General features: G+C 33.4%; 1 protein-coding gene across 1 annotated transcript in view; it reads left to right on the top strand.

Moving 5' to 3' along the window:
• Positions 1–12,573, top strand: part of FAT4 (FAT atypical cadherin 4) — a 178,769-nt gene that overhangs the window by 114,829 nt on the left and 51,367 nt on the right. Inside the window, exon 7 of the mRNA XM_044224026.1 lies at positions 7,249–7,429. Coding sequence (XP_044079961.1) covers positions 7,249–7,429 — 181 coding nt within the window. The remainder of the gene's footprint in view (positions 1–7,248; positions 7,430–12,573) is intronic.

Raw genomic sequence — 12,573 nt, 5'->3', positions numbered from 1 at the left:
TGGCAAATATATATATATCATAATTACCATTTTAATTATTTTTAGTGTACATTTTGGCAGCATTAAGTATATTCACATGGTTATACAATTTTTCCATGTCATTTTCATATCATTATTAAATAGTTGCTTTAGTTTTACTTGTCACCTCTATTTAGTATAAGAATTTATCAAGGAAATACAGTGTTTTTGATAAAGATTCCTGCAGAAATAACTTAAAAATCAGGTGTTATCTAAACATATATATATATTTTATATATATATAATATACACACACATACATTCATATATATACCTAATTGATAAAATATATTTGTAGAATTAACAGTAATAAATTACATTATAAAATGTAATTTCTAAAATATTAAACTTCCAGTCATATTTAAATGTTCCATTCTTATTTGCTTTATACATTTGCTGAGTTCAAATTCAAATCTAACCATGTAAGTTACAATGTTAATAAAGAATGGCTGAAATTCAGAACATTTTTTAGTGGGTGGCTTACAAACTGTGAGAAAACTGTGTTTACTTCATGGGAAAGGAAAAAAAAAAAGCTAATACTTTACTAAAACAAACACATACCCAGTCAGAGGACCCATTTGATGTCAAGAATGAAATAGGCTTTGTTGCAAAGCAACAGATTTCAGTTAAGCAAAAATTTAATTTCTGCAGAATAGTTTTTCATGTTTCATAAAAGTATCTTTCATTTATAAGGACTAACATAAAAAAATGTAATCTGCCTGCAGTTTGAACTTAATTGCTCATTTAGATTCATACTGAAGATATATTTTCTGATAAAGCAGTTGCCTGAAACTTTTTTCTTTTCAGAATCTTATTATAAATTATCTTGAACTTTATCTTGATATAGTTGAGCTTATTAAGCCACCAGTGTTAAAAGGCTTAAAACTTACTTAATTTACTTAATAATTTCCCAAATTCAAAAATAGAGAATATGACTCAGACAAAGCATGGAACTATCCATAATAGCATGGGTTATCAGGTTAAGCCATGAATATTCTTTCTCTGTGTGTGTGATTTACTTTCACACATTTTTTTAAAAATGCCTTAAAATGCTTTTCAAAATCATGTGCATTGTTTGCTATTTGCTCTAAAAATTCAAGGTTTCTATCAAATTATTCATGTCTACTTTTACATTTATACATAAATGTACGTACACATATATGTATGGATACAGAAGAATGTGTATCTATACAATATACATAAAATTTTATAAAATGAAATTTGAAGTTCCCTTTATTTTCTGACTTATAATTTTATTTCAAATGTCCACTGCATCGCTCCTAGCTTCTACAGTTAAAAATTTCTGATAACTTAACTTTTTATCCCATTTGTATTTTTAACCCTTTTCATTGCCCCCCCACCATTAGCTACCAGGAGTCTGTGTCATTACATCTTGCCTCTTCTTTTTGATTGCATCTGTTTTTCATAAATCAATCCCAGATCAAATTGAAAAATCTTGCCCTATTACACCACTGCCTAAATAATTCATCATTATCAGATCTATTCAAACTAAACATTGGCCCCTGGTATTTGGATTCTTCTCCTGGGACTCAGGATTAATTGGGACCCTCTGTTTATAAGTAGTAGACTATCTCCAAAACTTTGACCTTTGTCTGCTGTCTTGTTCTCTGACTCCAGCCGTAGGCTAAGGCCTATACTCCCAGATGTACATTTCTAGAAGTATTCAGGTCGTTGAACTTACAGCCAGTCACTAGACCAGATTTTCATATAAAAAATCAAAGGAATAAGACTATAGAACAAAGCCACGGCCTAATGGATGCATTATAGGTTTATATAAAGATGAAGTAAATAAATTTGTTCCTTCTCTCAATTATCTTATAATTTAATAGAGGAAATTCTATTAAATAATTTAATAGAGGAAATCTTACATTGATAGTAATAATAATATAGAGTAAAACATCTGAAATAAGAATGGCTTAGTTTTATCTGAGCTCAATGAACTAAAAAAATATATTTTTTTTAAGAATTCAAAATTGGGTTTCTCTTTCCACTGTGGCTGGATATAAATAAACTGCTTAAATTCTTTGAGTCTAATTTTTCATAATTAATTTCATAATTTTTTAAACAATACCTACTTCATGGAATCTGTATATTAAATAATTAATACATATGAAAGATCTATATATATATGTATATATACACACGTACACACACATATATATGGATTAAGATATACCATATATATCTGGTTTCAAGTAAGTGTTCAATATCTATATACAAATATATGTATATATACATTTATATTTCCATTTATAGGTAAAAATATGAACTAATTTGTACAGAATAAATGATATTTCAGTTTTTGATAGACTAATGTTGAAATTTTTTTGGCAGCTTTCAAGAGGAAACGATAGGTATTCAGTCGCATGTATTAGCAGGAAGTCAACAGAAAGTTCTGGATTAAAGATAAAGTAATAGTAAACATTGTGCAGCACTTCCCAAGGCATATAACAAAAAGATGTTAGGAAACAGGAATATAAGGACCCTAGACCACTTCTTCACACAGTTAAGAGGTAGAGTATAAGAACAAGCAAACACAGAAAAGCAACAATGAAAACATGACTTTATCATTCAATTAGCAGATAAGAGGACATGCTAAGATTTGTTTGAGCCAATGACTGGGGAACTTGTGTCTTTCATCTGAGATGAATGATGTAAAAATGAAACTTATTTGAAATCAGAGGGGATTCCATATTTCTCTTTTGATTTCATCTTCCTGCTTAAAATTGAAAGGCAGGGACTTCCAGAGCTCATACTGTCAGTAGACAAGATGAGGCAAGATCTGGGTTTACGGTGGTAGGCCCCATTCCCAAGAACAAAAGTAAAATATATTGGAGGCAGAATTCAAATTTAGGGTTAGTTATATCTCAGTAAAAGACTTAGAAATTTAGAATAATGTGTTTATAAGGTTTCCTTATAAAATTGAAAAAAGTAGATGAGACTTGCATGCACACCCTTAGGGGCAACAAGAAAGGGAGACCACTGGAGAATCTGTGGTTCACGCTATCAATTCATAAAGAAAATAAGAAGAGAACCCCACGTACTTATAAAGTGGGTTGTGGCAGCTATTAAGGGGAGAAAAAGGGAACCAGGATAATTCTTTGCTTGAGAAGAGTCCCTGTGTTGTTATGATCTCTATTGTTTCTATTTAGAGAAAATAAAATTTGAAAAATGATTTTGAAAATGCATCTAAAGGCAGCTTATCTGACTTTTAGGTGTGGCACAACCCACAGAATCTAACCAAGTTAAACCACCTATGGGGCTATTTTCAAGCCAGAATCATCTGTTGTCCCCTGTGTGCTTTTAAAATCTTTTGGAAAATTAGACCTTCTCTGGTCTGAAGACAATGAGATTGAATTTGCTGAAATTTTTCCTGTATAAACAATGTTTTTTTCTTTTTGCTTACTAATTCAGAAAATACATCAGCAACAATATTTATGCAGTTTTTAGACAAAGTAAGAAATCACATGTCTCTGACCAAATGAGTTAGTCATCATTTTATGTGGTTTTCCATATGTGTGTCATCAGACACTTTAGAATACCAAAGTTAAAATCTTTGGTTGGCAGTTACTGGGTTATTTCTTAACAAGTTTAAGTATTTATTGTTGATTAGATAGACAAGTGTATACCAGAAATATGTAGGTCTTCTTTAAACTCTGACTGTAAATTATCAAATTTCTTATTTTTAAATTTCTAAGCAACATGTCCTCTGCAAAACTATGTAAGTTTTGAGAGCTAAGTGTCTCATATTGTTAGTATGTTAGTAGTAACAAAGGAATGATTAAGAGGAAAGGGTAACTTAAATTTGTTTTCCTAAATAATATTATTATAGAACTGACTCAGAAGTTTTGTTGGCGAACAAAAATCCTAAGAATTATGATATTTAAAATCTGAAGATTTAAAAATGAAACTTCTATAAGTCAATTTTTCATTTTTCTTGTTTCTAAAGCAAGTACAAGAATAAGGAATAATAAAGAGTATATTTTAACCATGTGCCAGTCACTATGCTAATTATACATATTACATTTCCCTCAATACTTCTTTGGGGCTGGTTCTATGCTTATTATTCCCATTTTACAGATAAGGAGACCAAAACCTAGGGAGTAGAGTTCAATATCAGTAAAAGATATGAAAGAGCCCTCCATCTCCTCCTATCCTTTGCTTCTAAGACCTTGATTTAGTTATTCCCTCTCTCAGTTCATCATAGTATACACACTTGCACTCCCATGACAGCTTATTTCACCTTCGTAAAAGCGATATCCTCTATTTACATTTTTTAATGTAAACAGTGAAAGAGATATAACATGATGCAAATATTTAACTTCCATTTCACCAAATTATATATAATTAAACACACATAAGGATTTAGGCCAAACACTGGCCATCAATAATACTGCTGAAGAAATTTAGTTAGCTTTAGCATAAACCTTGTGAGAAATTCAAAATCTCTGACAAGACTATTTTCTCCAAATGCTGCACAAATGTCAACTGACAAATAACTAAGGTCCTTCACAGATGGACCTTTTCCTCCAGCTCGTGTCTTGTCTTGTTCTCTGGGCCCAGATTGTCCAAAGTCCCAACACATCTCACTAAGTGACACCTGCCCAACTATTAGCAACACCTTCTAGCTTTTTGCCAGTGACAAACATCTTCACATCTAAGTCATGTGGATTAAATCCCAGCTTCCTCACTATGGCTATGGCCTTGAAAAAGTCACTTAACCTAATCGTCAGCTTATTTAAACATAAAACAGAGATAGAGAAGAACTATCTGATGAGGATTAGACAAGATAATCTATGTCAACTCCTTAAACCAGTATTTGCATACCTAAGGACTCAATAAGCATTTGATATAATCATTATTAATGTGTTAAGTGAGATTTTTTTAAAAAGTTTTATTTTGATATGCTTCTCCAGTGTTTATAATACCTCCAAATCTATTTTTTGTGCGAAATATTTGTGACACCCTTTTACCATTATTTATATTAAGTGATTAGTAAAAATGCAATTATATTATTTTCATAAGTTTGAAATTAATTATACATATAAACAATAGTGAAGACTAATTTTCTTTCCTTTAACAGGAAATCAAACATCTAAAACGTAAGACTTATGATGCCTGACTGAAATGAGTCATTTGTTTCTGACTCGTGATTTTGGCTCAGGTCATGATCTTGGAGTCATGAGATCAAGCCCTGCATTGGGCTCTGTGCTCTTTGGGGAGCCTGCTTAAGATTCTGTCTTCCTCTCCATCGGCCCTTCCCTTACCACATGTGTACTCTCTCTCTCTCTTAAAAAAAATAAATAAATAAAATGAAATAAAAGATAAGACATTGGCAGTCATGAATTTAAAAATATGTTGATGTAAATGAAGTGCTTAATATAAACTATTTTACTGAGAAAGATATATATGGTGGTAATATCACCATGTAGCCTACATTTAATTGCATAGGTTTCTGCGAGTGATCATGTTTCATTACAGTGCCCAGCTCAACTGGTCATGCACATTTTCATCTAACAAAGAGTCTGAGCTTCCTTGTAGAGAGCACAAAAATAACAGATCATCAAACCCACTGGGGTCCATAATTTTCTAGTCTGCTGATTTTGTTTCCTATACATTTGAGCATAAAATCTGCTTGGTATTGGGCCATTAGTACTTACAATCTAAGAACATAGCAAAGTTTAAATAGTAGGAAAGGAAATATTAGCTAATCACAAGATTACTAGATAAAAGAATACAGAAAGTTGTGATCACAACATCATTCTGTGAAAGTAAAAGTTCATACCATAGACATTTTACAGAGAAATGAATGCATAAATGAATGGATGGTTTAAAAAAAAAAATGTTGAGTTCCAAAAATAAGTAGAATTTAAACTTCACATAAGGAGAAATAATTTTATGGGGAAGAAGTTTTAACATTTTAAACAGAAAAAGAGAGTATTTAGGGTTTAATTTTAGATAAAGACAGTTAAAAAGATACCTATTGTTTCTATTTAGAGAAATTAAAATTTGAAAAATGATTTTGAAAATGCATCTAAAGGCAGTTGATTTGACTTTTAGTTGTGGGACAACCCACAGAATCTAACCAAATAGGACATCTGATCTTCCCACAAAGAGTCTGTTACTTTTGTATAGTACAGACAATGTATGCCAAGGTTTTGTTAAATGTTGGCTTTTCATTACATGCTGATAACAAAACTGGAACAAGAAATAACAAAGAATTGCTTCACATTTATATTAAATAGTAAATAAATATAACAAAAGTAATTCTAAGTCAGCTAATTGACATAATGCTATTTCCAGCAAGAGGAAGATTGTGGTTTTGAGACATAACTTGAAGCTTTATCTTTTTTCTTTACAAACAAATATTAGTACAGAAAAGGGGATCTAGAGACTTAGAAACCCCAATTTTTTTAAATTAATTAATTTATTTTCAGAAAAACAGTATTCATTATTTTTACATCACACCCAGTGCTCCATGAAACCCAAATTTTTGATATTAGCATTGATAGTCACAACTAGGAATTTCATTTTCTTGCCTTGTCAGTTGGCCAGCTATTCAATGCCCATGGGTATTCTCCAAATCTGGACTGAGCTATTTTAATGGAATTTCAGAGAAACCAGCAGTGCCTCTTTTGTGGTGTTTAAATGGTATTTTTGTGTTCTACATTGCCGAATCAGCACCTTTAAAATAGAATAAGAGGTTGACATACTCTTTTTGTGCAGGATCACCAGAAAAGATTTGAAATACTAGTTCATAAATGAAAATACTTCTCTCGTTTTAAAACACCTTAATCATTTTTTATTATGTTCAGTTAGCCAACATATAGGACATAGTTTTTGATACTTCTCTTATAACAAAATTAAAATTCACTCCATCACTTGTAGCGCTTAGAAATTTCACTTTGAGATTTTTTTTTAAGGTTGCAAGTTTGTTTATTTTTTTAGTTAACATATAATGTATTATTTGTTGTAGGGGCACAGGTATGTGATTCATCAGTTTTAGACAATTCACAGCGTTCACCATAGCACACACCCTCCCCAATGTCCATCACCAGTCAACCCATCCCCCACCTCCCTCCCCTCCAGCAACCCTCAGTTTGTTTCTAAAGTCTCTTCAGTAGTACTATCTACAACCAATTATTGTTAAATTTGCTATTATCTTTGTTATTTATGAGCATTAAAAACTTGATTTTCTTTTCCTTCTAGGATCCCCTGCCCTGACTGGAACTGGAACAATCAATGTCATAGTAGATGACGTCAATGACAATGTCCCCACTTTTGCCAGTAAAATGTATTTCACCACAATTCCTGAAGATGCACCAACTGGAACAGATGTTTTATTGGTAAATGCCTCAGATGCTGATGCTTCAACAAACGCAGTTATCAGGTCAGTACATTTCCTTTTGTAAATTTTGATTGTTTTTCTCATCAAGGATTAATCTTTGGACTAAAGGAATATAATGCTTAATTTTACTAGAAATTCTTTGACATTAACACACAGATTTATTGTGACTGCCTACTGTTAAATAACCAACTATGCCTAAAATGAGGATTCAAACAAAAATGATTTAATTGTTCTAAAATTTTAATTAATTAATTTTATTTATATTTTTATCATATCTCATGATTTTGTAGGTCATGTATTTGTTTGTAGGGAAGAGTTCACAGGGAGAGTCTTCTGCTTCATGTGATTGACTGGTATCATTTAGTGCTATTTACCTGGTCCCTGGGTGGTCTGGAGGGTTTAGGATGTCTTCACTCAAAGCCTGGTGTCTTGGGAGGGATGGCTCAGCTACGTCCCTATCTCTGATCTTGTGCTTCTCAATGTGGTTCTTTAGCAGGTAGCTAAGATGGGCTACATAGTAGCTCTGGGTTTCAAGAACTTCAAGTGAAATTTGTCAGTCCTCTAAAGAATAAGGTCTGGGAGTAGCACAGCATCACTTCCATAATAGTCTATTTGTTGAAAAAGCTGTGATCTGCCCAGGTTCATTGGAAGGAGAAATATATATCACTGTTGATGGGAGGAGTATCGAAGAATTTTGGCCATCTTTAACCCAACTGCTAGTCTGGATAAGAATATTTATATTTTCAAAGTTTAAAAAGTTTATTTTACTCTATTTACATCTATTCAAAATGGAGAAAACAATATGGTAACTTGTTCAGGGAGCATGTAAAAGCAGTTGGGTTGTAACATTTGGTGGATCTAGCTGGGTCACATTCTTCCAGGCCTATTCTAAACTTTAAGAAATGAAGATTTCCAGATTTTCCAGATAAAGATCTCAAAGACATAAATACTTCTTACCCACACATCATCCCCACGCTCTATAGGCTGATAATGGGTAAATGAGAGTGGATAATTTGAAAGTTCAGAGGAGTTATCAGTCAAGGGTGGCCTGTGCATGTTGCTATTGTGGTAATTTGGTTAGGGATTTATTTTGTTTGTTACTAATTTCCTATTTACAAAATTACTTTGGGAAATGGCATTAGTCTCTTCCTGCTGGTAGAAATGACTATTATGTAGAAGGCCTCAAGTTATTTTTCGTTTAATAAATATGCATTGAGTTGCTAGTATGAGTAACAAGGCAGCATTTCTACTTTCTTCAAGCCTGCATTCTTTTTGAGGTAGATAAACAATTTAATATGACATAAATAAGATTACTTCATATGCTGAATGCAGCCTTGAAAAGCCAAGAGGCTTATATAACAAAGAGTGACAATGGACTCTTAGGTGTGGTTATTATGCATGGCTTCTCTAAGAAGGTGACATTTAGGCTGTAAGAACTGGACTGTGGGATAGAAGTAAGCACTGTGTGTTTAGGAAGTTTTGTGAGTGTGGACCAAAGTGAGGAAGGAGCCAGAGAGGTAGGCTGGGATCAGATCATGTAGGCCATCTGAAGGCTCCTGGGTCATGGTAAGAAACTGAGGTTTTTAGTTTTATTTTTATGTGAGAAACTATTGGACTATTCCAAACACAAATCAATATAAACTGATTTGTTTGGATTGGATTGAAGGAGGCAGGACTGTAGAAAGAAGCCATTGGGAGAGAAACCAGTAAGACCATTTAGGTGCTAATTAATATAGTGATTCAAACAAAAGATGGGAGTGTCTGTGTACTAAGGTGGAGAAATGAAAATCGAATTAATAGATTTGGAAAAATATTTGAGATTGTAAGTGGGAATAAGAGAAAGAGAAATCAGACTCATCTACTAGCATTTTTCTTGAACACCTGGGCAGATGGCACCACTGAAGTTAGGGTTGGAGGAGTAACAGGTGTGAGAGAAACCAAGAGGTCTTACTTGAATACAACTTGACGTGACTATTGGTCATTCACATAGAGATATCTGTTTGGGCATTGAAGATACCAGTGTGAATCTTAGGTTAGGGTCAGGGCTGGAGATACAGATTTGGAGTCCTCAATGCTTAGAGCACATTTAAAAGCAAGAAAATGAGTAAGAACGCTTAAGGAGAGAGTATAGAGCAACAAAAGAAGGTCAGAAACTGGTTCTTTGGAATTCTCCCAATGCTTGAAAGGCAGGAGTAGAAGAGTCACCTAGGTAGCTTAGCAGCTCTGGCCAGAGTTACAGGAGGAAATCCAGAAGAAGATGGACACTGACATGCACTGTAGGAGGGAAGGCTATGCATGAACTTCTTTCAGAAGCCTGGGACCTATTTTCAGGAAAATAAGTTTCTTCTTGAATTCCAAGAAGTTTATACAGTCAGATCATTAAGGATGGAGAAAATTTCTGCCCATCATCATAGCTATATGCCTCTTGGGTCCCTGAGCTTAACACCACCTGAAGAAAGGCAGGTACCACTTACCTTCTTCCTGGTCTGAGGTTCAAAATGCCGGTAAATACCACCTCTTTTGCTTGTCCTACACGAAAGCACAGAAATCATGGATTCCATACCCTAAGAATTAAGTCTTAATTTAGTGTTGAGAGCACAACTAGGAATGAAGCTGACTCTACTATTAATTGTGGGGCAGCTTATTTAACATTTCTGGGGGGTCAGTTTTCTTATCAACAGAATAGATATACTAAATAATAAAACTGATTTGATAGAATTATTGCAAAGACAAATAAAACACATAAGTGAACTGCTTAGAATAGCGCATAGAACGAAAAATATCCATCCTAATCCCGCAAAGCACTTTTCCCTTTGCATGTCACCTGTTAGTGCTCAGTATGTTTCTGACAATTTTGAAAGAGATATCCTATCCATTGTAGTATTGTAGTCTAATAAATCTTTATCTGCATACCAAGGAGTCTTTCTCTAAAGATCTGTTACCAATCAGTGACAGAACAGTAACCTTGTCTGAGGTGTTTCAATTTCTGAAACAACTGTGAAGCCTCATGCTTACCAAATCAATACAAGTACTAGAATAAAATGCTGTGAAGATATACCATTTCTTTCCGGAGTATGTCAGAGTTGCACTGCCAAATGTGACCCTACATTCGTGAGCAATGGTAATCAATGTAGAGTTGGTCTAGAAAATCCTGTCTGTATTTCCAGAATGTTTGATACAGTTGTCCTGGTAGCTTTGAAATGATGGTTTTGACTTGATAGTACATATTTTGTTTGTTAGGTTGACTGGTTGAATTTTCTTCTCCCTTTAATATCAGAAAATTAACTTTATACTTGTACATTTGCTGAAATCTGTAAAATACATCTGCAAAATCTTTAAATGACTACATTGACTGTCATACAGTGATACAGAAATCGAAGCTGTTTTTATTTTGGAAAAATGATTAAATTCACTTACCTTAGGACAGACAATTATTACAACCTAGATTTAAAGTATTTTCATAGATAAAGTTAAGTAGTTATGCCAGCCTAAATCTTATTTACTCTGGCATGCTGTCTTTTTAATGGAATATTGTACACTTTTATATTAGGTGTTAATCATGCCTTGGTAATCATTGAGGTGAGAGAAACCCATTCTCCTGGTTAATGGGTCTATTTTATATTAATTGTATATTGCTTTATATATATGAAAGTCATTTACCCAACTACTGATGGGTTCTCTAATAGCACAACCCATTCTGTGTCATCTAATTTGTTAGTTTTCTCTTATGGTCTACTGTAATCTTGTACACAGCAGTCACCCAACAAATATTTATTTATATTTTTGTTTCTGCCCATTTGCTCAAGCTATACAATTTTTTGGATGGTGTACTGACTTTGAATTATATACTTTATTTTACTCATAGTATTCTCCCCTCTAGCCAACTCATCTGCATTAATTTATAATCTTTGTCAACTTTATGTATCTGCATCCCAGACAGACACCCATTCCAGCAGTTAGCTTTGAAGCTTTTTTCTCTTGACTGTACCAAATCTCCATTTAAACCTCACTTTTAACTTTCATGTTATAACACTGGAGAAACTCATAAAACTATATTGATTGTAAGACAGGTCCCTTACTCTGTGTTCTTAATCCATTTAGTGTCCTTCAAATCTTTAATTCAACAATTTTTTCATTTCTTCCTTGGATCTTCAAATCATCCCTGTTCGCTGGATCGTGCATTGATCTCTGTGGAAATGCTCAGAATATCTGGTATTGAATACTGGTTCCTTTATTCACCTATACCATGACTTAGAAAAGTCATGTTTCTGTCTCTAAGGCTCAGTATATCCATCAGTAAAAGTGGAGATAGGAATTATTAATTTACAGTTTGTGAGAGTTAAATATATATTGATCACTACTATCTTCCAAGTAATATATACGTAATTCGTTAAGATGCATAAATGTCTCGAATACAATTATCAGGACACAAAAGTCACTAAATTGACGTGAGTTTTTTTTTCTCTTTATTCTTCTTATATCTATTTTACTCCTAATATAGTCTTCCTTGCATGATGTCTGCAACATAGTAGTGACTGACAAATGCATGCATTGAATGAATGATTCCATTATTCTTAGAGCTGTTGTTTTTACTCACCTTTTTTTACACCACATTTTTGAGAGAGTAGGTCACTTCTTCACAGTTTTCTCCAACCATTTATCCTGTAAATTTCTCAATCTGATTTTCTCTTCCATTGCTTCATTAAAAAATAATTTATCAAAAGTTTCTGCTGGAATTTTTCAAGTCCAGTGTGTATTGTCCTTTACCTTTTGAGTATTGTCCTTTACCTTTTGCAATATTTGCACTACAGGTCATCCTTTCTCTTGGCAATTTTTCTCCCTTCTCAATGTGTATGTAAATGTTATCTCTTACGTCCCATTCTGCAACTCTGACCACACTTTCTAATTTACCTTCTGGTTTCCTCTCTCCAAAATAATTTGGATATTTTTAAAATATTTTTTCTCGGTCCTTTTCCCCCCATTTCTGTGTGTGTGTGTGTGTGTGTGTGTGAGAGAGAGAGAGAGAGAGAGAGAGAGATAATAATTCACTTTCTCAGCTGCAACCACCCAGAAAACTATGCAGAAAACTCGATATCTGTGCTACCCATTCTGACTCCACCCCTGAGATCCTTGCCGGTATTTCTAACTCTGTAGTGGACAAACCAACCTGGAGGTTCTGTTGGCAT

Source organism: Neovison vison, chromosome 11 (assembly GCF_020171115.1).
Source record: "Neovison vison isolate M4711 chromosome 11, ASM_NN_V1, whole genome shotgun sequence".
In the NCBI taxonomy this organism is placed as follows: domain Eukaryota; kingdom Metazoa; phylum Chordata; class Mammalia; order Carnivora; family Mustelidae; genus Neogale; species Neogale vison.
The sequence above is the reverse complement of the archived record's forward strand: the minus strand, read 5'-3'. Positions and strand labels throughout refer to the sequence as shown.